Consider the following 27844-nt stretch of genomic DNA (forward strand, 5'->3'; position numbering starts at 1 on the left):
AAGGAAGGAAGGAAGGAAGGAAGGAAGGAAGGAAGGAAGGAAGGAAGGAAGGAAGAAAGAAAGAAAGAAAGAAAGAAAAAAAGAAAGAAAGAAAAAGAAAAGGAAGGAAGCATTGCTCACAGCTACTTCTCACACAAACTTCTATATTAGGTCTGACTCTTTTTCAAAGTCTCCTTTAGACATTTGTGAGTTGTTTGAGGATTTCAAACGTTTCTTGTAGGTATCATAGACACAACAGCTAGAAACTAGAGAGAAAAAGGAAGGCCAAGGGGGTAGAAAGAAGAGAAGCACAGAGGTAAGAGACAACAGGCGGCAACAAAGACAAGGGCACGAGAGCAACAAGGAGGACAAGAGAATGAGGTGCCCCCCCCATCTACTTGCAGCCCACTCACGTGGTCAAACAAAACCTGCATCTGTGTTCCCTGTAATTAGCACCCCCGCCCCCATTTGATTATTCTTGCTACTACTAAGTAAGCACTGCTAAGTGCAAAGGCACACAAGCAAGTATTTGTGGGAGACACACCAGATGACACGACAGACGTCGTGGAAACTTCTTTAAGAATACAGGTGTGGTGTCGGGCAAGTGGTGGGTGCAAGGCAGGATTCTGTGTAACTAAATTTAAGAGTCATGTTAAAGGGGCAAAATGGAATATACCTTACAAAATGTAGACAGTGATGATCTAAGTGATAGGGTTATGCCAGATTTGTTTTCAGAAGAAAGAATTTTGTCTGCATTTATAAATTTTGTTTAATAAACCTTAAATTTATTAATCTCCTAGGCCATATATTATATGTAAACATAATAAACAAATATTTAACTTATTACAGCTATTATAATAATAAGTATATACAAATAATAACATATACACACGTGTGTGTGTGTGTGTGTGTGTGTGCGTGCATCCTTTCAGAAAAAACAAAGTGTCCTTGGTGCTTTAAATATGCGTCTCTGGCAAAGATGCTAAGTTAAACAAGTGTAACTCCCTCTGGGCTTTGATAATTTTCCTACACTGACTAGTACTTCAGTCCTAAGAACTAAGAGAGATTTTTCAAAGCAACCAACACTGTAATAATGCAATGGTTAAGGATAGGACGAAAAGAGCGTGGTCTGAGTTGTACAAATAGTTCGACTGTGAATCTTAAATTTTCTCTTAGAGTTTCTAAAGGAACCCAGATTATTGCACATTACTTCCAAAAGAGTCAGTGAGATTTTTTTTTCTCCCCCCCCCCCCATCATAAGACGGTTCCTGACACCACTGACTCTTTCCTTTCAACTTTTCGCGTAGTCTGGAAGCCAGGTGCCATCAACAAACTTGCCTGGACTTTGGAAATAGGTCTAAGTCAAGTCCCAGCTCTGCCGCTTAACACTAGCTGTGCGATCTCAGCTGAAGGCCTTGAGCTTTCTGGCCTCCATTTCGCCAATTGTAAAATGGAGATGAAGAAGGCATCTCCCTCACCCCGCGGCTGCTGTGACCTTTGCCTGAGGTGGCCTTGATACACGGTCCCATCACGCTGCTCGGAACTTGGGGCCGGTCCCCATAAAATGAAAATCCACGGGCTCTCGGGGGCTTCGGCACTCAAATGAACCGAGTCCCTTGCATTGGCCACCAAGCTGACAGTTGTGCGCTAGGGACTCTCCCCACGGGGGCTGCGGCCCAGGCTTCCCGGCCAAGTGCAGGTGCGCGGGGGCGTGCGCGCCGGGCGCAGGTAGCACCGCCCGAGCCGCGAGGCCCGGATTCGCCCGCGTCCCGGGAACAGAAGCCACCGCAGGGGTGCGAGCGAGGGAGACGGCGAGAAGAAAGGCAAGGGCGAGAAGAGAAGGCAAGACAAGAGGAGACAAACCAGAGGCAGTGACTTACAGTCCTAAGGAGAAGTATTCCCGGAAGGGAAACAAGAACAGTTTCTTTTTCTGAGTGGCGATAAGAAGGTAAACAAGCCTCCAGAGGCGCCTTCAGCCCCAAGATAACTTTTTCGATCAAGAAACGGTTTGGTCTGAAGCCTCCACTTTCCCCACTGCCCGGGGGCCGCTTTCCTCCCCACGTGTGAGAGCGAGCGGAACCTGTGCGCGGGGGAGCGGCCGGAGGTCCCCCCGGGGCTCCGTCCTCAACACCCCCGCCCCCCAACTCCCGGGCGCGCACACGCACCCGCCCCGGCCCGACGTGCGGCGGGACACGCGGCGCTGCCCGCGAAGCCCCCTCCTCTCCCACCGCGGCCCGCGCCCCGCACAGCCGTCCCCGGGGCGGGCGCCGGGAGGCAGCGGCTCCCACACCCCGCGGGCAGGGAGAGCGCCCGCAGCCCGCGGCCGGCCCGCCACCCGCCCGCCGGCGCCGGGCAGGAGCCGACTCACCAGACACGGGATGGCCCAGGTCCCCCACATGGCTGCGGAGCGCCCCGCCGGAGGGCCAGCGCCTCTGCGCCTGCGAGCGCGACCGGCCACCAGCCCCTGAGGAGTGCAGCCGCGTGGCCCCTCCCCGAGCCCCGCGGGCCTGGGAGTCGGCTCCCCCGCCCGGCCCGCCCCGGCCACTCTCCCCTCGCCCCGGAAGTCACCGAGTACCTGCGGGGGCTCCGCCGGTGGGCCCGGGGACGGGACGCAGGGGGAAGCCCGGCCGGGGAGCGCCCGGGAAGGCGGGGTTGGGGGGGCGGAAGGGGCGCCCTCGGACGGCGCAGCCCGGCGCGAGGCCGGGGCTGGGGGGGTGGGGGCGGCGGTCAGGCTTTGTTGCACAAACTGGCGTTCCCCGTGCGGAGGCGTTTCCGCGGGCGCCTGGCGGGCGGGGTTCAGGTGAGGACCCCGGGAGCGGGCTCGCTGTCCTTCGGACGCTGTGGTGGCGCGCACCCTGGGGAGCTGCGGGGCGCCCCCCGCGTCCTTCTGCGCGCCCGAGTCTGGGCCGCTCGCCGGGAACGTGCGGGGGAGACCCGGCCCCGCTCAGCTCGCGAGTCGTGGCTGCCCCTGGAGGCTCCCCGAGAGCCCCGGACTCCTGTACCAAGTGACAGTCATCCAAGGAAAGGTCCAGATGCGGCGTTCTGGGGATTCTGGAGAAGGGGGATCCCTTCACCTGTATCACTCAAGAGGAGGACAAATCTAGCGAGTTAGGGCCCTTCACGTAGCTCCAGCCGCATTAAATGTTCACGATGACTCCCCCCGCCGCCTTTGTTACTCATTATTTCCTGGCCAATTTTCGTTTTTTAAAAAGTTGTAATTCTTTAGTACTTGGGTTAACGCAGCTCAAAGCCACTATTGTTTTGGAAAAATAGACCTGTCTGTTCAGATGGTTTTGCAAGAATTCTACAGAAGGGAAGTTTGTGTAATGACACCGCTTAAGTGTGATTCTGAAAGCAGTTCCCAGGCTGGGGCAGGAGTGAAGTACTCAGTATTTCTTTACAACCTTGGTCAAGTGCTGAGCCTCCATCAGCTGCCTCTCTTCCTTCTTCCTTCCAGTTGGGTTCATCCCATCAGGAACACTCCATGCCTCTTCCCTTTGGCCCGCTCACTCCTCTCTAGCTTCTTTTGGAAGATTTTTTCAGGCTCCCAAAGCCTGGGGTAAGTCACCCTCTTGGGGGCCTTCACTCACCTTAGGGTTTGCACTGCACTTAAGGCCTAGACTTGTAGGGGTGGATTTGCTTGTTTCTGCCTCACCTTGCAGTTTATTGTTGGTGAGTCCTGCACAGACCCTGGTGGGCCAGGCCCCTTCCTGCCACTGTTCTGACACAGAATAGACATAAAAGAAGTGAATGGGGGTGGGAGGTGGCATATAGGGGACTCTTAGCAAAAACATTCTTAAATAAAAAGTTCATTGAAATAAAAAAAATACCATAAGAAGAAAGAGGGAGGGAGGAAAGAAGGAGAGAGAAAGAGAGAGAGAGAGGACAATTGACAAAATCAACATCTCCCGAGTGTGAATTATGAGCCAGCAACTTTCATATATGGTTCTCCCTTACTTAATATTGATCATTTTAGTCCAGGGAGGTGGGTGCTTATTAACCTAACTTTACAAATAAAGAACTGCGGCCAAAAAAGTTTATGCAACATTGGCGAAGTTGGTTAGTTAATCAATAGCAGAGCCAGGAATTAAACTTAGGTATTTTTGGTCCTGGGCCTTGCTCTTTCTATCCACCCCACCCTCAACCCCTGCCCCAGCAATTACCCTCAGCTTCCATGAGATAGTAATAGGTGCTTTGTGGGGAGATGTGTGTTTCATGGCCAAATGATTTTAGCATATTCTAGATTTTAAAAATTTAAACAGGTCTCTTAACCAAGACTTCTCAGAGCCTTTACTATGGTAATATGTATTGCCTAGAGAGGGTTTTGATACAGACTGTTGCTTGTTTGTCTTCTTTAGGGGATCCTTTCAACAACACCTGCTGGATGAACACCTCACGAATGCTGGTGTTCTAGGGAAAACCGTTTGGACATTTCTAAAAGTTATTTTTATTTTAACAACACATTCCTAAGGGCCTCCAAGCCTTCAGGGGCAAAGAAATACAATTTTAATAATAGAATTTCAGGCCCTCTACCAGATGTGGGAGATATTTTGGACAATCATCCTGGTTTCACTCAAACCATACCATATAGGTTAAAGCTTATTTCTTCTCCTCTAAAGATAGCCTTGCTACTCAACAGCTCATGCTGAATAACACTTAAACACGTATCTGACAATATAAAAACCTGGGGGGAAAGAAAACCTTCAATACCTCTTCACCACCAAAACTACTTTTATTCTTTCTCCCCATGGGCTTGATGTTTTAAAAGTTGTTGTCAACCAAATTGCTCTTACTAAATAGCAATAAGCCAGTTGTAATAATTCCCAACTGTAGTGAGCATCCCTGATTCTTTATCTACGTGTTTTCTCCTTCTTCCTAGTAATAGCACTTCCAAGTTGCCTTTAGAAAAATCGCCGCTCTTTCTTCTTTTCAACTATTTGATGTGGGTGACTGTATTAGTCAGAGTTCTGAAGAACAACAGAAGCGATAGGAGATAGCTATCTATCTAGTGAGAGAGAGATGTATTTTAAGGAACAGGTTTATGTGATTATAAAGCCTGGCAAATCCAAAGTCTGCAAGGTAAACTGGCAGGCTGGGGCCCCAGGGAAGAAGGGCGGTTTGAATGGAAAGGCAGTCTGCTGGCCGAATTCTCTCTTTCTCAGGGGAAGGCCTTCAACTGATTGGATGAGGCCCACCCATGTTATGGAGAGCGCAGCTTTACTCACAGTCTACGGATTTAAGTGTTCATGGGATCTAAAAATACCTTTCCAGAAACATCTAGAATGGTACCAAATAGTTGGGTCCTGTAGCCTCCCCAGGTTGACACATAAAATTAACCATCCTTGGGCCTGTGTGTGTGTATGTCGGTGCGAGGAGGGAGGGGGAAGGGAACTCCATTTGGCTGAGGCAACCAGCCCATCACATTCTGTTGGCATGAACCCTGTGACCTTTGCTGACAACAGGAGGACACAAACCCTTTTTCCTCTCCACTGGATTTGAAATGGGAATATGTACGGAAGGAACTGATGTGGTCGTGAAGAGAGCTTGTGGGCCTGCCAGGGCTGAAGGCAGAATCAGCTCCTGCCAAGCAGAAACCACACTGAGAGGCGGAGCCTGGTTGGGTCGCCGGAATCCTGGATTGATTTTGGAGCCCCCGGTCATCCAACTCCGTGCATTCTCGATGTTTGCTTAAGCCAGATTCTTGCAACTCAAAGGATCCTGAATGACGTATCATCAGAGCTTATGATCACAAGAAGTCCTCTGGCACCCAAATTAGTTGTTACAAATTAACTGTTACATTTTCAGCTGCACATCAGGATAATGGCCTAAAGCAGCCTTTGGAGATGGCTCAAGAGCTAGACGTCCCAAGCCACCAAAGCACTTTGACCAGTAGAGGGCCCCAAATACCACATCAGTCAAGTGACAAAACTGCTGTTTCTCTCAATTAATGGAAATATATTTTGGTTCTTGCGCGAGGGAAGAGAGAGGTAATCTGTGAACCGGATCACATAGACATTTTCATCTCCCTGAGAACATATTAGGTCTTACAGGGTTCAAGAAATAACAGATGCACAGCTCCTGGCATGCTCAATGAATACCAGTTAATACTCTCCCATCGCCCTTCCTAAATGAGGTGTGCAGGTTGCTAATTTGGGGTCAAAGTTCAGATGGAAAGAAAGACAAGTTAAATGGCTTGCAGGGCCTGTCCCTCACTACTTCCTGTAGGAATGTGTTCAGGGGCCTGAAAGTGCAGCTCAAGGCAACGTGCTTGGAGCCTGGGGGGACAGAGTCGGAAAGCTTGACCACAGAGGTGGGAAACGTGTTGTTCAAGCTCCCAAGTTCTCCCACTGAGAACCGTGGCATCCTAGCCTATCTCTTGAGCAAGAACCTGGGGACTGGATTAAAGAACATTTAGAGAGTACTAGCCGCGATGCAGGGACCATGTGGCCAACGAGGGGTTGGAGAAATAGCTCCTCCGTAGGCCTGGGTTTGTGACACGATGGGGACAGTCCTCTCCTGCTGTTTCTGCATGGGGCACCCTGCAAGCACACTTGAGAAGCCTGATCGCCTCCTGCTGGCCAGAACTAGCCCATGGCAAAATAGGGACCCCAAAACATTATATTGTATTATTACCGTAAATGGAAAATCCGCATTCCTTACCACAGATAGAGGGTATCCATAAAAAGAAGTTGACAACTATTGAGATAAAATATTTGCCTGTGTGCCACTAGAAATCGTTTCCCAAAGCAGCCCGTGGTAAGGCCAAGGGGCTTCTGGAGAAGTTGCCTGAGGGAGCAGAAGTGCCTTCTGCCTGCCTTGATCTTCCTGCCTGCCCTCGGGTGACTGCTGGGAAAAGACCCGCAGTCTGGACCTCAGGCCCTGCCTGGGAGACTGGAAGGGAGGCGAGGCGGAGGAGCCTGAGGAGGTGTCACATGGTGTGGGGGGAGGGGCAGTCATTGTAGGGGGCGTGAGAATGGGGGGGACCCTCTACCAGGCACCCCCCTCTCCCTGTTAGAATGGCTGAGTCAGCTTAAGGGAGACAGTGGGTGGGGAAAGGGGAAAGTGAGTCCTGCAGAGCCAGAAGGAGAGCGAGTGGGGTGTTGGGGGAGAGAGCTTTGTGGGGGGGCGGGGGGGAAGGGCTGGAGGCCAGTCGAAAGCGCACATCACTTGCACAAAAGGGAGAAGTAGATGGTTTTCTGCACAAGGTGGTCTTAGTCAACGAATGCAGAATAGTGACAAGGATAGGCCCATGGATTTAAATCCTAACTGGGAGAAGCTTTGCCCAGTAATTTAACCTCTCTCGGCCTCAATTTAACATAAACCTTTTGAGTATTGATGATTTGCCTGGGAACTGGTCTTGCGTTTTGTAATTTCATTTTTATTTTTGCAATTTGCAAATGGTCCACTCCAGACTCTGTGGGTCACCAATACATTTGTAGGTGACAAGGTGTGTGGGCCCTGCCCACGGTTACCAGTATCAGTCCTTTTGTTTCCTGATCAGATCTGGTCTGAAGATGCAGAGATGCTTCTCTCTCTCTCTCTCTCTCCCTATACATAATGTGACCGTTCAGACAGGCCCAAAGTTTTCAGGAGAAGCTAAATGCAAGCTGCACACCCAGTTTGTGTTCTCTGGGTCATCTACTGGTTCAGTTCCACCAAATGGGTATCGATGAAGAAAAGAACAAATATCTTAATAATCTGCTTTGTGAGGTGCCCAAATGATTATTATAAGATAGTTCAAAATGATAAGGAGAAACGCCCCCCCAAAAGGGAGAGAGGCATGGATATAGGATTTAAAATTGTTTTTAAATTTCTGAGCACCCCCTCCCCCCATATACACAGTGCCTTCTAGGAAGGATGGTTCTCTGGAAACTCTCATGACCGTCCTGTGGTAGGAGTCTGCTGGTTCGGAGGGGCTAGCCTTACATGAGAAGATACTGGGAGATTGACAGAGAGGGTGAGGACCTTTGGAGGGGAGAGATGGGTCAAGGTAGCAGTCAGGGAGGTGAAATCAATGTGAGGTCAGGAGGAATGACTTAGGAAAAGACTTGTCCAATCAGGTTTTTTTTTTCTCCAAAGAAAGACTCTACATCCAGCCCTGTTTGAAGGATTCTCTCTTTGTGGACAATCACAATATGCTTGGTCAGATTGGATTTCTTATAAAAGAGTGAAGGGGCCGAACAGAAGCATGGATCAAGGGGGCAGAGGACCCCAGAGATTTATGTACACATATCAAGAGAGGTCTGGCTCAGAGAACTTGGGCCCTATCTGCCTTTAGAAGTTCTGCTAGTGCAAAGCCAAGTGAAAATCAACACAAATATCAAAGCGGGTTGGCAAAAACTGTGGGGTATATCGAAACTTCAGTGCAGAATCTCATCTGGGGCTAGTGTCAAGAATCTAGGTTTGAGGTCCTTCGTAGGTGTTCTGACCCATTCCCAGCCTCAGACCGGCAGTCACAGAATCTTGGGCGGGAGAACCCAATGGGACTCCAGACTGGTCCTTCCCATTTGAACCCAGCCCCTGCTCTGGAGCCCCAGGCTTGGCTTGAATCCTTCCAGCAGCGCTGGCTCTCACTGCCTCCCGAGGTGGCTCATTCCATTTTAGAACACTTTCCAATGGTTAGAAATTTCTCCCTGACGTTACAGCTTCCTGGAGTTTGACAAGTGTTTGCTCAACATCATTATCCAAAGAGCACTACTTAGAGACAGAGATGGACCAGCTCCATGAAACACGACTGATAGTAACCCTCCTTCATCGAGAGGTTGGAAGAGGCGTTTTTATCATCCCAAACCTCCTCCTTCGCGAACCTGTGTTCTTGAGACTTTTTTTTTTTATCCAGGCAACAAAAACAATGAGTCAGCCTGACTCCCTGATCATACCACACTGCGGGAGACAGATGTTTACAGCAGCTTTCCCCTGGAAGAACGATAGGAGGCAGGTATTCCCCAACCCGCCCCACCCCCGGCTTTGAAATCTCCTTGGAAACTCCAAGCCATCCAAGGGGTTTATCAAAATTCTTTAAAATTTTTCTTCGAATTTATTTTTACTTAAACCCTGAAAAGGGGAGGTTAGGAGGAATTGTTTAGGGAGATAGGAATTGTGAAATGAAACAAAAATGAGGTATCACCAGTAGTAACATTTAATACTCACATAGTGCTGGGGACCTTGGCGTGTTCTTTGCATACCTGTTAACTCATCCAAACCTCCCAGCTACCCCATGAACTAGGTCCTGTGACCATCCCAGTTCACACGAGCAACTTGTAACAACTTGCCCAGAGTCACCTGGTTACTAGGTGCCCAAGAAAAATCTCTTGAAGTCCCTGCTGAATCCACTTCCTCTTCAAAAAAGTTACATCAGTGCCCTTATGATTGAGACATAAATTCCCTGAGGAAGTGTCAAACCTGTTTTGCTGTTCTCTTGAACACATGGTTTCCTGTTGATAAATGTCACACATTTATCATTTTATTTGCTTAAATTTCAGGCTTTATTTACTAAGACCCTAATTTCGTGAGCTAAGGGAACTCTTTATTGTGCTGAATAAATCAATCAAGTAAGAAATTTTGCTGTGTTTATATCTATTTTCCCTTCTAAAAACCACAGCACTTGCTTGTGCAAATTATACTGAAATAAAGACTCAACTAAGATTGTGTGGCCATAAAACTCCACCCTCTAATTCAAAGCTTTCCAAATCTTAATATGAATGTGACTCACGGGGCCGTGGTATAAAAATTCAGATTCTGGGGGCGCCTGGGTGGCTCAGTCCCATAAGCCTCTGCCTTTGGCTCAGGTCATGATCAGGCTCCCTGCTCAGCGGGGTGTCTGCTTCACCTTCTGCCCCTCCCCTGCCCCTCATGCTTGCTCTCTCTCTCTCTCAAATAAATAAATAAAAGATCTTTTAAAAAAATTCAGGTTCTGATTCAGTAGGTCTGAAGAGGAGCGTGAAATCCTGTATTTCTCACAAGCTCCCATGTTGACGTCAGTAACACCATCTCAAGGGGTACTTGAGTTGGCGAGGGACCAGTCAGCTCAGAGAAACCACCCATAGATCCAGTTGTTTGATCTACAGATAAAAAGAAGCTGAGTCTACTTTTACCATTTTGGCCAGTTGTATTATTATTCGAGTACCTCTTTTATGGTATTAGGTGGGGCATTTAGGAAAATCTCAAACTAAATGATGTCATAATAAATTAATAAATGTATTTCTATCCAGTTTTCATTTACCTTAATATTATACTACTCAGGCCAAACTTTTACTTAGCAGAAACGTGTCTGCCTTGACTATATAAATAAGTTCTTCCTATCAAGAAAAACAAAAGCAAACCTAGTTCATTTTCAAACAGGCTGAGCTTTTATTTCTGTGAACAGTAAGAAAACTGACCAGAAGCCTGCTGATTCCCTCAGCCAATCAGAATAATGTGACCATAAATGTCCATAAATTCCCCCCTCCGTGAATCTCTGCCTCTTTACTTCTGTTGTGGGGATGTGTATCTTGTTTGTGCCACAGACTCTGCCTTTTATATCTTTACTCTTCTCAAAAAAAAAAAAAAAAGAGAGAGAGAGAGAAAGAAAAGAAAAGAAGAGAATCAGTTAAGCGTCTGCCTTCAGCTCAGGTCATGATCCCGGGGTCCTGGGATCGAGCCCCGCATCAGGGGATCCTGCTTCTCCTTCCCGCCCCCCCCCCCCCGCCGCCGCTTGTGCTCTCTCTGTCAAATAAATAAATAAAATCTCAAAAAAACCAAAAAAATTAAGCTCGATAGAATCTCTCATCTAAAAGTCCATTGTCTTTTATGTTAAAAGATATTAATGTACATGCAGGTTTTGATCACTTTGTAATAATATCTAACACGTTTAGAGCACTTAAAATGAGCCAGGTACTCTTCTAAGGGCTTTATAAAAATATGCTTTCATTTAATTCTCACACAAATCCTGGCAGGTAGGTCTCCTTGTACCCGCTGCAGAGGTGCGGTGATTGAGGTCCCAAGCCGCAAAGGATCCAGTCACTCAGCGAGTAAGTTGCAGAGCTGGTGTCTGAACTGAGACAGTAAATTGCTTCTTGCATCTGACAAGGGGCCACCTTCTTCCTGAGCCGGCACGTGCTAACTGAGCATTCACTTTTCCAAACCCTGTTACGTGTAGGATCTCATTTAATTCTGATATCCACACCTACGAGAGAATTACTTTTCTTATTCACATGCACAGGTAACTGCTCTGTCTCTAAAGCCTGTGTTCTTTGCACAATATCTTGGTATCGCCACCTTCTTAGTGATCGAGACAGTTGGCCGCATGCTTTTTTTTTTTTTTTCTTTTAACAGAGAGCCAGTCTGAAAGCTTTGCAAAGCACAACCTAGAATACTGCACATACCAGTGTCACTGGGACACTCTCTGGAACCATCTAGTCTGGCTCCTAATTTTTCCCTCTGCCAACTGACCCCACTCCCACTTTGATGGTATATCTTTTTGCCCTTTGCTTAGGCGGACTTCCTCACAGTCCGCCTCCCCACACCCTGTCCCCACCCTGTCATCCAAACCGTCCCTCTGGAAGGACCTTCTTCCTCCACTTTGAGAATCCAACTCCCACTTTTCCTATAAAGCAAAATTAAGAACTCGGAGGCTTCCCTGACTGGCTTCCGCCCATTGAGACCTTTCCAAACTTAGAACTTTCTCAGCACTCTTGAGGAGTGAGTGAGACAGATTTTTCTATTTGGAGTCTCCGAAAAGTAGCTCTCTCTTTAAAAATTTCCACTTCAGATAAATCCATATGGATTTGGAATTGAACTACTCCACTCTTACTCATCATTGCCCCCCAGCTACCCCTGACTTTAGATACTGATCAGGAAGCAAGTTGCTTGAAAAGAGGCCATTATCTTCCACAGTCTTTGAATGGAGGCTTTGAGCTTAAGTCTGGATCTCAACGATCTTCCTTAATTAAATAAAAATTTATGAGTGCTTACATCGTGGTGTGGACTGAGCCAGGCCCTAGGAATAGTGGTGAGCAGGACAGGCATGGCCCCCGTCCCTGGGCTCTACAGGCCAGTGCAGACAACACAGTAGAGTGGTTGGTTGCAATAGTCAGCTTTGGCCTCTTCTTGCCTGGAGAAACGTTTCTCTTCTTTGGTTCCCCAGACACTCATGTTGGGGTTCTCTCCTTCCCTGCGTCTTCAGCCTGGTTATGCCTGATGCCCACTGCTTATTAGTGCCCTCGGACCTATGTTTACACTTTCAGTGCACCATTTTTAATTTTTGCCCATTTCTGCTTATCACCTCAAACTCTTCGTGTGTCTAAAACTGAGCTCTTCCCTTTCCATCCTAGATTGGAAGCAGTGAACAAAATAAAAGATAAAATGAAATTTCAAGTGGAAAGAGGTCCACGTTGGACTTTTGGGCCCATCTGGCCATTTTCTGAACCCACAGACTTAGCAACCTTGCTGTGCTTCTTCTGTGTCTGTCCATCTTCATAATTAGGTTGGAAGCTCCTTCAAGGTAGGGAGCACGTTTTCTACCATTCCATATTTCCAGGGCCGACTCCAAAGTCTTACAGGAGCTTTGTACACATTTGAGGAGGTGTGTGACAAGGACACAGAGCTGGAAATGGCCTTTATTGTTTCTGTGTGGACTCACCTGACACTGGATTGTGGAGTCAGGACTAGATGGCTAGCAAATTACAAGATCAAAATCTTTAACCTTTTCTGATTGAATGGAGTTTGAATTTTGCCCTGATGGGTTTTTTTTAAGATTTTTTTTTTTTTAATTTGAGAGAGAGAGAGAGGGAAGGAAGGAGAGCACAGAGGGAGAGCACAGAGGGAGAAGCAGACTCCCCTCTGAGCAGGGACCCCGATGTGGGGCTCGATCTCAGGACCCTGGGATCCTGACCTGAGCTGAAGGCAGATGCTTAACCCACTGAGCCACCCAGGCGCTCTGTCCTGATTTTTGATAGACAAATCAAAACAGTTACATCTATGCTGCCCTTCCCCATCTCTTAGGGATGGCAGATGTGTTCAGAAAAACAACAACGGTGTCATCATCAACAATAGAAAGGCAGAGAGAGAGAGACAGAGAGAGAGGCAGAGACATTAGCCTCAGCTTGAGACCATCACGTGTGCTTTCCCATTTTTTTTTTAAATTAGGGTTACTGCCACCTACACTAACCAGAGCTTAATATAATCTCAAGATGAGTAGGCTACATTTTAAGGGTTCTTAACAATTATTTAGCCAGACTGTCATCCCTTCTGAATGTTGGCATGTTCCATGAACATCTCTCTTTGAAGTCAGCAAGCATCTGGTCTGTGATGAATCACAAGGCCTGGCTTCCTTAGGACACAGGGCTGCCAAAGCTCTCCTTGCTGCAGAGCCTGGAAACTCGCTTGACCCCATTTTTTCCTTCCCTTTGTTTCAGCTCTCGCCTCCCCCTGTCCCTTGCACCCGTGTGGCGCATTAGCACCAAATTCATAGCAGCTAAAGGATCTGTGGTTTGAATGGTGCTTGGTGTTTCTGCGTTGCGGGCAGAGGACCCTGTTCCTGAACGCAGAACAACATGGGATCACTGATGCCTTTCTCCCTGATGCGCATTGTTGGATGCACATCAATTCTTTACTTCTTTTTTCTCCCTGCCTCCACTCATCCTACTTTTTCCTCCAGTAAACAGAGGAGACAGAGGGGATGACTTGCTTTGTGTGGCTGTAGATCAGGACAAGGGGAGCACGGTGTGCACACGTGTGTTTGCAGAGGTTGCGGGGCTCCCGATCCTCGTACTTCTGTCTGTGGGAGCCACGCTTCCCCTCACTGACTGCTCTCTTGCATTAAAGTCTTTCTCCGCTGTTATCTTATGGAAGATGGTAGGATTCTGGGTGCCAACGGTGGGGCGGCCAGACGAAAACAGAGGTGGCTTAGTAAACCGGGTGAGGGACAAGAGGAGCTTGTCCCACAGTTTGCCTTTCCCTTGGGTTATAACTCTGAAGGTATAGGTCTAAGGAGACAACTTTTTCATCTTCCATTCTGTGCCCAAAGAGCTCGCACGGTTACCTGCCACATTCATATCCCTCAGCGAGGAAGCCGGGACATGCCAGTCTGTTCTGGTCCAAGCGTGCACCTGAAGACCGATTCTCTCCTGGGCTCTCATTTCAAAAATATTTATTGACTTTTTGGGCAAGTCACTATCGTTGCAGTGGCAAGAGAGAAGAAAGATTTAGGATACGGTGATGAAGGGGATATGGGTCCCGTCAACTAGAAGAATGCAGGCAGGCAGGTAGAATCTATGGGCTAACAGCATGGACCCTGGAATCAACTTCTGCCTCCACACACATTAAGGATGTGGGCATGGAGCAGTTACTTCATTTCTCTGAGCTTTTGGCCTCCCGTCTGTAAAGAGGTGGTAACAACAGAATGTACTTTATATGCTTCTATGAGGATATAGGTGATTCATGAAAAGGATGTCCCACAGTATCTGACACAGAATTTCTGGATGAATATCAGTTCCTACCAGTGTTATTATTACTATAAGCGAGGCAAAATTGCTAAGAGAGCCAAGAGCCTGAGGGTTGCTTCTAGCTTCAGGTGTCACAGAAGGGTTTATGGAGAAGCTGCCTCTCGGGGTGGAACAGTTTAACCTCTGTTAGTGGGAGAGAAGACTCATGTTGACCACCTGCTCTTCACAGGGTGGTCCTGGGATACCCTGGATTTGGTAGGTTTCCTGGCCAGAGGGTGAGCTGGTGTTCTAATGCACAGGACCGAGCATTGATTAGACCCAGCTCTCAGTGTGAGCCTGACTGGGCATCATTTCTTCTTTCCTTTGTGGTTGGGTCCCCATATAACAGAATTCTCTCTCCTACCATTCGCTGACAGGCTGACACGTTGGAGCAGATGTGACAGAGGCTCTCCCAGTGTCCACTGAAAGCAAGATGGTGCAGATTTGCGGATCCGACAAATGCATTGACAGTTATGTTTTTTAGCTTCACCTCTTTATGTGAAAGGGAGAGTAGGGGCTTCTTTCAGCTTTTTAATAATTCAGCCCACGAAAGTACAATTCACTAAGGGCCAAAGATGCAAGGAATATATTTTCTCCTTTGGGGTCCATGGGAATACATTTTTCTACTCATCCAAAGGAATTGGGGGATGTAGGCAAAAATTCCCTAAACCAGAGGTAAGCATCTCGAATAATGTAAACATCTTCCACAAACATGGTATTGGTTTAAGCCTCTGAGAGGGCCTAACAATGTTGAATAAAATAAATAAGTATTCAATATTCAGCCCTCAACTCTACCATAGTAGCTGGAGAGTTCCATTTTGTTTTATTTTGTGAAATATTTTCAAGGATTCTGTTCAAAATTTTCTTTCTAGCATAGCTTCTTCATTAAGAATACACATTTTGAAATGTCAATAGAATATAATTCCTTTGATTTAAAATTACAGTCTCAATCCTTAGCATATATTTTTAAATGATACAATACAGTATCACCGAATTATTTTTCATTATAGACGAGATTTGTTAGTTGCTTTCAAATCACTGAAGAAGTGGATTTTAGCCATAGAATTACAGAATTTGAGACCCGAAAAGCTTGAATTAGATCAGTACAATGGAACAGCTATTTAAATGTGATTAATATACTGTCTTTCTCCATTTTACACGACTCTCGAAATGAACCGATATGTTGACCTCAACCCTATCAACCCCTTTGTTTGAGACTAAATGTAGCCCTCCTATCTTTACTCTGGCCTAGTAATAATATTACTTATTAATATATTAGCTATATATTATCTATAATACATTATGTAATTACTATATATAATTTAATTTATGATAATTCATAGTAATAATAATCTGTGATAGAGTTTTAATCTAAAAAGGACACAAGATTCTGTGGCTGGGCCATTTGGCCCTGGCCTCAAGCTTGAGAGGGATCTCAGATTTTGGCCACAATTAATTTGAGAATCGAATGAAGAGGAGCCAGAAGAGGCCTCTGTTATAAATGTTGATTCTAAATGAAACTCACTGTATTATACCTGTACAATACTATGGTGTAGTACTGTAGTATTAGTACTATGTGTTAGTATTGCATGTTAATACTACAATAAACACTCCCCACATAGTAGGGGAGAAGACAGATCCAAGGACGGTGAGCCTCACAAGCTGTAAGTAGCCAAAGCCTCTCTAAGGCTCTCACTACCTTAACATTCTCGTTTCCCTCAGGTTGTGGCCTTGTTTTTATTCTAGAATATTTATTGAGAGCCCACCACGTGCCAGGCACTGTTTTACGCCCTGGAGATGCAGTAACGAACAAAACTGAAAAGAAGTGCCGTTTACAATCCAGACCTGGCCCCAGTTTACAGAGCCTGGAGTCTGCAGGCTGCTTTTCCAAAGGCTGCCTTCTCTAGTTCCATGTCCCTTCCTATAGTCACCCTGCCTTACCACCTGAGATCCTTGACTCACCAAGCCTCGGGGAGACCAGGGGCGACGGGAAAATTTTGTCCTGTCTCATCTGTAACGAGATCAAACCAGAAACACCTTCAGTACTTTTAGTTTCCTAAACAAAAAAAATCACAGACCTGGTGTCTTTCTCATCTCCTCTGGACAGGAGTCTTCTTCAGCCTCTGATTTATCAACCTTCCTTTTTATAAATTTAGCAATCTTCTTCACAAACCTTAAAATACCTAAATGTTCAAAGATTTAAACGATGTAAAGGCAATACAACTGTTTGCTCTCGCTTGATGTCTTTTTTTTTAAACTGATGACTGAAAACACTGTTTTATTTTGATTTCAGTTGGTAATTTAATGTGATACTAACACAGTCCATGATAATAGTTAAATGCACTGAGCACTAATTACATGCTAGACATTGCACTAAACAATTTGCATTATCTCATGTTGCAAAATAACCTCAGCATTTTCCCCAAGTTAAAGATGCGTATTTTGACAGGTGAAATAAATTGCCCAGGGTCACAGAGCCGGCAGATCGTTGATCTGGGGTTTGAAATGAGCTCAGCCAACTCCAGAGACTGAGGCCTAGGCCACATAGAACCTTCTGCTTTCTGTCCCAGAAAGTTACCCTGCTCCTGGCAGACACTGGGAATATTATTTCAAAGGGCGGGGGCAACATTCCACATACTTTTTGACCCCACGACATTAGGGCATGGTCAGCTTCCCAAAAATGCTTCCTAATTAGAAGGAGAGAGATTTCATTTTACCAAACAGAGTCTTAAGTGAGCCATGAACGCCAAGGTCAATGGTCAGGTGGAATTCACAAAAATATTTTTATTACTTATTACTTAATAACCATTAACTGGCCACCAGAGAAATTCATTTTGAAAAAACCACCAACATTTAATAAGTTATATGCTATGGCAATTGCTTTTTCCATATGTTCAAATTAGTTCGGTAGAGTGTTAGTTTTCATCTGGCTTTTAATACATAAAGCATAAAACAAGCATAAAGTTCAAAGTGCAAATTCTTTGAACATCTATTTTTGGGGAAAAGGCCAAGAACATTTTTCTCTCTGCTAAGGGTTTCCTAAATAGGGGTCTTGAGAGTCTGTTTCTTTACCAAAGATTCAAGCCAAATGAAATATTACTTTAGTCAGGCTATATTTACAGTTCATCCCAATGCCTGGTTTAGTCCCACTTTGAAAGTTTAACAAAAATTGATAGCTCAAAAGGTCCGTGTTTATGTAAATGTGCAAAACTACAGGTAACTGTGTGTGTATGTGCATATATATTTGGTTACATTTGGCCTGACAAAAACAAAGCTGCCCTGTGAATTTGGTTCAGTTGCAAAAATGAATACAAATTTTATTCAAATGTCTGCAAATTAATAGGGGCCATTTGAGGTTCATGCAGGTCACATGCTTTGTACCGGAAGAGAGAATAGCCCATGTTAGAGAGGCTTTGGGGGGGCATAGGGAAAGCGGGGTAAGCACAGCAGTGGATCCTAGACAGAGCCCACGGCAGGGGGGGGCACAGTGTCTCAAATACATGAGTACTTGCTGAATCGATGAACCAGGATGATACAATCTATTTCTCTTTAGAAAGGGGGAGGTGGCACCTGGGTGGTTCAGTCGGTGGAGTGTCTGCCTTCAGCTCAGGTCATGATCCCAGGGTCCTGGGAAGAGTCCTGGGATCAAGCCCCCGCATCGGGCTTCCTGTTCAGCAGGGAGTCAGCTTCTCCCTCTCCTCCCTGCTTGTGCTCTGTCTGGCTATCTTTGTGACCATCTCTGTCTCTCTCTCTCAAATAGATACACATCTTAAAATTTAAAAAAAAAAAATTTAACAGAATAGAAAGGGGGAGGAAGATATAGTTTCTGATAAGAAAGTGCTCTTTTTGCTGTGAACTCTATGAAAGGATTTCACAATTTCGCCCCAACAGTCTCTGGGGCTGCCTTGTCACTCCCCATTAGGACATCCCACTTCCTGTTTCTCTTAAACCTGCTCAAATGACAATAAGCCAGAGGTCTCCGAGAGTGGGGATCCAGTAGATCCAGGCAGGGACCTCAAGGGTCAATCTTTGTGGATTCTGTCTCTAGAGCAGTGCCAGAAATTTTCCCACTAAGGAATTTCTGACTCAATGGGTCTCATGGAGCAAAGGGGGTTGGGGGCTGGGGCGAAGGCAAGGGAAGTTCCCGGCAAAATGCAAATAGGAAAATGAAACTTAGAAGTTCAAACCTATTTTTGGAAAAACTAAGGACTTACGAATTTAGCTTTTAAAATAAAACCACCACAAACTCCGTATGGGTACAATCTGCTTTAGTATTCTGTGTGGCACTTTTGTTTTTAAGGTTTTATTTATTTATTTATTTATTTGACAGAGAGAGAGAGACACAGTGAGAGAGGGAACACAAGCAGGGGGAGTGGGAGAGGGAGAAGCAGGCTTCCCGCTGAGCAGGAAGCCCAAAGCGGGACTCGATCCCAGGACTCCGGGATCATGACCTGAGGCGAAGGCAGATGCTTGATGACTGAGCCACCCAGGCGCCCCTGTGTGGCACTTTTCAATTTTCAATAGCTACACACACACACACACACACACACACAGAGTCTTTTTATCAGCCACCCACAATACCTTGAATGCTACAAAGTTGCCTTTAGGGTTCTCAGTTAAAATGGGTATTGGGGAGATAGTTCTCTGTCAAATAAATAAATAAAATCTTTTAAAAAAAGAAATAGATCAAAAGCTAAATAGGATGCTCACTTTGGCAGCACATATACTAAAGTAGAAATAATGCAGAGAATATTAAAGCAAAATTATACCACTGAACGGGATCTGTCATGTACATTGTAACAGGATGAGGGGATAAACATACTTAGACACTTGTCAGATTTCAACATTTCCCATGAAGTATGGTACAATATTAACTGAAGTGGATGGAGAATATGTAAGGATGTATATTGCAAACCTTGGAGCAACTGCTTACCCATAATGCAAAAAGATACACTAGAACAAAAGTAGAGAAATTAAAATGACATTTAGGAAATATTCAAATAATACAAAAGAAGGCAGGAGAGAAGAGAGAGAGCAAACAAAGGCAACAAACAGAATAAATCATAAAATAGTAGATTGAAATCTAACCATATCAAATATGACATTAGAGGTTAATGGACTAAAAAATAAATGGGGATTGATTGTTTTCCTAAATGCTCTGTCCCCCAAACTCCTTTTTGACATCAATCACTATGGAAACTAATAGTAGCCAATCTCTTATTTTCCTGCTGCCTGAAGACCAGCTGAATTTAAACTCCTCTCCTGTTAGTTGCTAGCAATTGATGACTTTGTTTCTTGTCACTAGAAATGGGTAATTACTAAGTGGTTCCATCGGGCAGCAGCCTTTTAGTTCTCCAGAAACTAGAAATCTGGCTTAAATAAACTGTTGGAAAAGCTACAGATCTGTATGTCAGCTCCCGGTCAGAGACCACCCTCTGAACACCCACTCCTGTTTTCTAGGGTAAAATGCCGCAAGGGCAAGAAGAAAGATATTGCACAAATTGCTGAAGCCACTGCCTGCTGGGGCTCCCGCCTGCATTGTAGCCCTCACTTCACAAAGGTAAAAAACAAAATCAAAATCAAAACGAACAACAAACAACTCTTCAAGTGCTTAATGCTGTTGCTTCTTGCTTCTTGCAAACCCATCAGAAAAATATCAAACCCACATGATCTGGAGAGGAAGGGCTTAGTCAGATAATGAGATTTGGAGCTAAACCTTTAGCAGATGGAACTTAAGGAAATACGTCTCCCACTCATTCTTAGCTTATTCTGTTTACCCAAACACTCGGATCCTAACTTAAATTTTAATGGGCTGCATTGACAAAATTAAAACAAAATCATATGGCGCCATCCCACTGAGTCCCTCTGCAAAACATCCCACATGAGGTTTGCTCATTTTGTGTTTATATTTGTCCTTAGCTGTTCTTATTTCATCGAGTGAACAAGATGAAAAACAAATATGCCATCTATTACCCCACGCACTTGGAAGTGACACACTCACCCATCCAAACAACTGAAGTTTTAAACTGTAGGGAAAGGAATGGTAACAAAATTATGTGTCTTCTCGGGCTACCTAAGAGTAAAGATTTTTCTTAAGCATCGTATCTTACATCCAAACATTAAACGTGAGGGATTTATGGATTGCCTGAATACTGGGGACAATGTTCTATCTCTAAAACCTCATCTAAATTCATCGTTCTTTCCAGTTGTGGGTGCAGTGACAGCTCAGGTGTGTCATTAGCATAGTTTTCAAAACGTGTGTGTTTTCTGAAGGATTGGAAGCATTCGTTCATCATCAAAGCCCAGGCAGAGTTTATCGTGTACCAACATCCACGTGAGAAACATGTACTGGGCACCTGCGAGCCCCGGGGCATTGTGATAGACGCTGGAGATACGATGGTGAGCAGTCAGAGTCCCCCCCTTAGCCGAGTGAGTGGGAGAGGGGGCTATGAATGCGACGATCATACATACACATACTACTACAGACACAGGTAAGTGCTACCCGAGGAAGGCTCGATGCTAGTAGAGTGTAGTTGGGAGTGGGTCAGGGGGTCAGGGAAGGCTTCCTTGAGAAATCCACCATCCCAGAGATCTGAAAAAATCTAAGTAGGAGTGACCCTTCCCCCTACAAAGGCTCCTGACAGAGGAAGCCCAAAGCTCTGAAAGTCTCTGTTGCACAACAGACAATATGCCCTTCTGGGTGTGTTTTTTTCCTTTCAAAGACACACTGAGGCAGAGTGGCTGCTTAGATTACAACAGGAGTTTAGGCATGGCTGATGTCCCAAACGTGCCAGAATGTAGAGATGTTAATTTCTTCCATAGCAGTTTTGGGGTTTTTTTTGTTTTGTGGTTTTTGGTTTCTGGGTTTTTGTTGTTGTTGTTGTTATTGTTGTTTGTTTGTTTGTTTTTTTTTTTGAGATAGATTATTGACACTAAAGTCAGTGGAGTTTTCTGGGAGATGAGAGAAATGAAGGCCAACGGGGCATGGGAAAAATCTACTTTAATCTTATGGAAATAACCCTGTGCTCCCATTTCCCCCATCTCTACCATCAGGATTTACTTTTTGGCCAACAATCAAAATCCTACTTACTGAGTAGGATTGAGTACTGTTCCGTGTGCGGCAAACAAAACAAAACAAAACAAAACAAAACACCCAAAAAACAAAAAACAAAACAAAACAAAAAAACACAAACAACAAACACAGAGAATAGCTTTCCAAACTCCTAACACTTTCATTTTACTGGGATGTTTCTCCTCATCCAGAAGGATCCTCTACCCAGACGCATTTTCCATCCGCATATAGTCTGGGAACAAATAAAATAATGTAACGCTTTACCCCAAATTCCAAACCCATACCAAGTTCTGGCGGACAGAATCTTTTCCTTCTCAGAGTCTGAGAAGTCTTCCTTCCATACGCCACTTTCCAAGAAGAGGGCTTTAAAAGGCATGAGTGCGGTATAGGGACCTGCCGAACTTTGTACCATGTACACATTCTGTTACTAGAATAGAGGGCAGAAATTCCTACATCAACAGTTGCCTGAAACATTTTTAGCAGAGCCTCATTCCAGGAAAAGCCTCTCTGTGACTCAGAAGCTGCCTTCCCTTATAAAGTCAAGGTTCTCTGGAGTGGTATTTTGACTACTTTTGGAGGAGGAACTGCCTGCATCCAGTTGTCTGAAGAAGCCAGAGTTTTCTGTCCCTCTCTACCAAAAAAGCCCTCCATGGACAAATACGTGTGCAAAATGCAGCCCTCGCCTGCATTCCTTCAGGTCAGTGGAGAACCTGTGTTACCAGCATCCATGGTGGGTTTTTGGATAAAGTTCTCGTTGTCATGGACTCAGAAACACAAACATATTTTCAATTGTTCTATTGTGAATGTTAAGCCTAAGGTGACCAAAGACTGTGCATGTAGATTTGGCGGGTTCCTTCCCTGAAAGAAATCACCTATATCGTATGTTCTTGCTGCAGAATCAGGAAGTTCATTAAATGCACAGATCTGATCGCACAAATGTAGAATGAGATATTGTGGTTAGTCCAGTATTCTGGATAAATGAGAATTGCTAAATCTGACATATCCGAATGAACAGCTTTCAGAGACTTACATGCAAGCTTAACATACAACATATGAGTTAAATACAAATTATTATATATACAAAGGTGCTGAAGTGAATATTTGACTTCGGAAGCACTTGGCAGGATCATACCATGCCTTCAGGTCACAACTGGAAAAATCCCAATTACTGTTGTATGTGACATCGAAAAAGCAGATATTATCTGGGCACTCTGGTCATTTGAATTCTGGGTAAAATATAAACTTGCAGTATGATGATCATCCCAACAAAATATTGAGATATCCCATTCAAAAAACTCCAATTTAGGTATATTCCAAGTAGTTTCCCCAAGTGGGGGTCAGGAAGAAGGAAACCCTGTCAACCGTCTTCCTGTGTGGTGACAATTAAAACGTGTGCAGGTGTGGTGTGTGGACCTTCAGGCTTCTGGCCTGGCTGAAGTAATTCATAGAGATTCAGCCCGCTTTCTCGTATGGGCCTTTACGAGACGTGACTTAAAGGGAGAAAATCATGAAACAAAATGTTCTACTTCATATGTTCATCTTCCAGCTCTGAAAGCTTAAGACACAAAAGCTCTTATGTTTCTTTTTGTTTGTGTTTGTCAGGATGTGCTGCATTTAGCGATTTGGATTTAAGCAACGTGGGTTGCGGTGAAGATGCACACAGGGATGGAGCAATGCGAAGGGGCAGAAGATTGAAAATTACTAGAATCTGACATTCTTCACGATGACCCAATGAAGTGGATGTCACATCGTTCCCATCTTTTCAGATGAAAAAGAGCTGGCATGCTGGGTGATTGGTCCAAAGGGTGAAAAAGAGCTGGCATGCTGGGTGATTTGGACCAAAGATTGGTCCGAAATAAGTTGGAAAACGTGTTTGAATCCAACCAAATTCCAGAGCTTCTCCTTGATGATGGCTGTCATCATGGAGAATGAGAGTCTTGGCCTGTTCCAACTAGCTGGAATTTCCAACCAGCCTTTAAAGAAGGGGGAGCTCCTCAGCATGAAATTACCCTATAGGGTCTCAATTTTGTTGAAAAAGGAAGTGAATGCCTCGAATTCCAAGTTGCAGCTTTTGGAATTCTTGAGGCATCCAAAGAAGTCTCCCAGGGTCCTTCCTGTTCGCTTTCTTTTCTAGGAGCTAAAGTATGTCTGATGCTAAAATGAGTGTCGTATACACTCTGGGGCCATCCTGGCACACAGCCTGCCCTCCCTCAGTACCTCCCAGGCCACTTTGCTCCTTGTAGGGTCTTCTCACTCAAGCCCCGGGATCTTCTAATGGAACCCTAAGTTCCTAGTGCCTCCCACCTCTCTCTGGACGGTGACCATGTGAGCATCTCCTGACACCTGATGCATGCCTGAATTAATCCTAATTTAGGTGACAACTGGTACTGTGCCCCTTGACTACTACTTTATAGTTTTCAAAACACTTGAGCAGTTTATGTCTTTCTGTAAGTGCTATAAGCTCAGGAACCCCACAAAGTGGTTGAGTGGAAGTCATGGTCATTTTGCGAATGGGGAAACTGAGGCACAAGTCACGTGCCCCACCAATTGACGATACAGTTCTGGCTCCTGGGACAGAATTTCACCCACTCTATCTGAGACACACTTTCCTTTTGTGAAAACTATCAACCTCTCTGGCCCATTATCTTACAGAGGCCATCAGGAGAGTTTATATTTAAAAATTTAATAATCCAGAGATTGGCAGAGGGAAAAAGGACATTAAAATAGATGGGCCCACACACTTATGCTTGTGGGTGACAAAGCCAAGGCTGGAGGGGTGAGCGAACTGTTCAAAGCCACACAGAGTTAGTGGCAGAACCGAAATAGAAGGCAGGCCTCCAGTCTTGCCCAGAGCTTACCTCCCCATGGCTGTGTGTCTCCTACCTGCTCTGTTCTCTGAGGATGTATGCCTGGGACCCATAACCAATGAGAGACAATGATGATTGTAATGACAAACCGATCCTCGCTATGTTCCTCCACGTTTGAGAGTTCAGTTGCCATTATCCCTCTAGCCTCTCTTCTAGGGGCTTCTGGATAGCTCTTATTTCAATGTACCTTTTGGCTCCACCCCAGAAAATCTGGCTCAGGAGAATGTACACTCCGACAAATTGCCCAAGCGATTCTGATGACTATGGTTCCATAAGTTTAGGCCAGGCGTTAAGAAACTCTAACTTACTAACTTTAACGATTGGGGTGGGAAAAATGATGGTTAGCTAACTGAAGGAACAATTTACTCTTGTAGGGCTAACTCAGAGACCAGCCATAATGGTGACCAACAATTGGTTAGGTGCACATTAGCCAAAACCCGTGGTGTATCATAAAACAGAGACTCGTCCAAGGAGTCTGCTGTTCTGTTAGTAAGGGGCTCCTTCACTCAGCCATCCCCGGGGAAAACCTGTCCTTTGTGCAAATGCAAAGGGGGGCATGACACCAGCCTTCTCCTGCTTTGACTAATGACCTATCTCCCAAACCGGTCCAGTTTGCTTGGCCGAGGGCTCTGTTCTGTGCATTGTTGGGTAGTTGATGCATACTGTTATCCCTCTTGTATTTGATCTCCTAGGGTTGGGATGCTAGACAGCCGCACCCGGCTTAAGAAAAAGAGGGCGAAGCTGTCAAGTTGCAATAATCCTAAAACGTGCTGAAGACAACCTGGAGCCAGAGAACGGCCCTATCTTATGCATCTTATCGGTTCTTTTCTTAAAATAAATTAGGAAAACTTTCTGAAAATAACGACGTCTGAGATGGTCATTGCAGCTCTTTTAAGGCTGGGGGGAAAATGGGAAGTTATGTAACTGCATTCCTGAGATTCCACTCTGGGCGGAAGGAAGGTTGGTGCGCCCTAAGGGAATAACCCTCACTCTGGCTGCCTCCAAAGGTGGCCTCCATGGCAACCATGGGGACCCATGGGCACACCTTAGAAAATAGAAGAGCTTCCAACAAGGAAATGCGATCGGGTACTCGCAGGAATGATAGAGCATCCTCCACTTGGAAACATTAATCTAAGAAGGTTCGTTTGAACAGGCTTTTGAGAAAAGGCAGGAAGATGATTTAGCAGATTAGGAAGTGAGAAGGCATCTCAAGCTCTGGAAGTGGAAGGCAGGAAGGCTTCGAGGCTGGACTCTGGATTTGTGTGCCGGGGGCGAAGGGGGAGCCTAGGGCATTAAGGATGCTTGCCAAGCTTGGTGTGAAGATTGCAAGGGGGCAGCAAGTGGGAGCAGTGGGAGGGAGCCTCCTGCATGTTCTTGCTCCCCGAATCCTTGAATATTTGTGGCTACACGGAGGGAAAGGGGCCAGTTGGTATAATATGCAGATAAGGTGTGCAAAATACCTGGGCGCAGAGTCTAGACTGAGATAGGGCCTCTTAGGGAAAACAGAAATCAGAAATGAGGTGGCAGAGCAGGAGTCTTAGTCTAGCTGGAAGGTGATTAGAGCCTATAGCATGGAAATGAGGAATGAACGTGTAGAAAAGAGACCTTTAAGCAAACCTGAAAGGATGCATAGCTCCACGCATATTGCATATTCTGCCTGCAGCTTTACCAGCCACGCAAGGAAATTGGTCTGATTACTCCAGAACCCACCTCGGTGTTGCTCCAAGTGGTAATACCCAAGCTTGCCCCCTCACCTTCTCTGCCAGCCTTCAAGGAGAATGACACTTGGCTGCAGACAAAAGTCAATCCACCCTCCAAGGACAGAGATGTGCCAACACCATGGTGACCCAGAAGAACGGGCTGTTGGTGTGGTTCACAGGTCCAGATCTGAGCTGTAGTGGGTGCGTCTCTGCATCTCAATAACCTGTTTCTAAAGTGAAAGTTTGAGCGATTTCACCTGTGTTCTTCTGGTCCTGACATTCTATGCAATCTTCCCTCTGTCTTTACCTTCAAACAGTGTTTCCTACATCTCAGCGAGGAAGTACCAGGCGTTACCATTGGGTGAAAATCACAAAAGCCTGGAGACTAGGGTTTGCTGATGGTGCTCCAGAAAATATAATCAGCGGGGTTAGCACTGCTGCATTGATGGACCTTTCTACTTGCATAACCTATACATGACATTTCTGCCTGGTGCCAGTCATCTATCTGTGTCTCAAAATCCAGGGCAAGTTTTGCAAACTCAAATGCCTTTAGCGGCAAAAATAACTGAAAATGGCCAAGTGATTGATGCTTCTGATGAACAGGAAGCCTGTAAAGGGGTCAGCTACCTCTCAGCTTCTATGCCTTGCTGATACACTAGTTCAGAGTTGCTAGATTTTCCACTTTTTCAGAGAAGGCTGAAATTGCAAGTTTCATGTGTAATTCCCTTGTTTTTCAATGCAGGTAACTAATTCACATTAGATGAATGCTTTCTGTGGGCCTTCAGTTGGTAAACTGAGGAACACATGATCATACCACTCAATCACAGCCCCAGTGCTCCCTGGTACCCCACCTGACAGTATTTCAATGGATTATTAATTTTAGAAGGTTCTACTTTCACGAGGAACACGAAGATGCCAACAGTCCCCCTTCATAGTGCATCATCTGGGCTGCCCTCAGTTTCCCCGAGGTCCTGACTCCCACTATGTCTTCTGTTGCTCAGAGCCACTCCTCTGTGTGGCCAGGCTTCTGGGCCTCTCCCAACCCTTCCACCCACCACTGGTCATTTCCTTGACTATTAAAATAGAACACTTCAAAAATTAAATTAAAATAAAATAAAATAAAAGGAACACTTCAGGGATCCATGACTTGAGAAAGCGATAGGGCTAGTCTCTAAGCTTAGCTTTGCTAAAGCCAAACAAGGATCCAGTTGACCGAAACTTTCTGTGACTTATAAACAGCAATAACTGAATGCTTTCCTCTTGGTGAGACTGCTCTGTGACTAGTCCATGGCTTCCATTAGTGACAAATGAGTTTCAGAATTACATTTTATGCCACAAAGTCTGTCAACAGTTCATGTGTCCACACTCTGGCTGATGGTTCCACCTTCGGCCTGCCTTTCCTATGCTGTTTCTCTGAAGTCAGTGACGTGAATAAGGCTACCTCCTTCTTCCAACTTCCTGAGGGGGAACATGGCTACTTCTCTCCTGCGGTAGGTGCCCTACCTTCTCCACATGTCTATGGGAATATCCTGTTCCTCTAAGAATGCAGCTGGCCTCATCCTTTGTTTTCACCTCAGGTCTCAGGTCATGCAGACCTGAGTTTGAATCCTACACCCATCCCTCAGTAATGGTGTGACCTTGGGTAAGTTATGGAAACCCAGCTTCTGCTTTGTAATTTAAAGAATGGGTATGTTATTAGTCCAATTGATGCCTGCTGCATACTAATAGCTTAATAAATCTTTGTTACTGCTGTTCTTCATGCTA

General features: G+C 45.4%; 2 protein-coding genes across 2 annotated transcripts in view; one reads left to right on the forward strand and one right to left on the reverse strand.

Annotated features, from left to right (window-relative positions):
- FAS (Fas cell surface death receptor) overlaps positions 1–2491 on the reverse strand; it is a 25953-nt gene extending 23462 nt beyond the window's left edge. Inside the window, exon 1 of the mRNA XM_035008555.1 lies at positions 2348–2491. Coding sequence (XP_034864446.1) covers positions 2348–2377 — 30 coding nt within the window. The 5' untranslated portion in view covers positions 2378–2491. The remainder of the gene's footprint in view (positions 1–2347) is intronic.
- An 814-nt stretch (positions 2492–3305) lies between these two features.
- Positions 3306–25689, forward strand: LOC118012860. The gene is made up of 5 exons (XM_035008396.1): positions 3306–3538; positions 19902–20001; positions 20715–20932; positions 22053–22210; positions 23116–25689. The coding sequence occupies exons 1-4, from the start codon at positions 3306–3308 to the stop codon at positions 22117–22119; spliced, it is 618 nt and encodes a 205-aa protein (XP_034864287.1). The 3' UTR covers positions 22120–22210; positions 23116–25689.
- Positions 25690–27844: the final 2155 nt, after the last annotated feature.

The sequence above is a fragment of the Mirounga leonina genome, unplaced genomic scaffold (genome assembly GCF_011800145.1).
Source record: "Mirounga leonina isolate KUSES-001 unplaced genomic scaffold, KU_Mleo_1.0 Mir_152, whole genome shotgun sequence".
NCBI lineage: Eukaryota > Metazoa > Chordata > Mammalia > Carnivora > Phocidae > Mirounga > Mirounga leonina.

Coding starts and splice junctions, on each gene's coding strand:
- LOC118012860 (XM_035008396.1), top strand. CDS start 3,306: ATGACACCGCTTAAGTGTGATTCTGAAAGCAGTTCCCAGGCTGGGGCA. Junction 3,539..19,901: donor TCAGGCTCCCAAAGCCTGGG/GTAAGTCACCCT, acceptor CCTGTTTTCTAG/GGTAAAATGCCGCAAGGGCA. Junction 20,002..20,714: donor GTAGCCCTCACTTCACAAAG/GTAAAAAACAAA, acceptor TGTTTTCTGAAG/GATTGGAAGCATTCGTTCAT.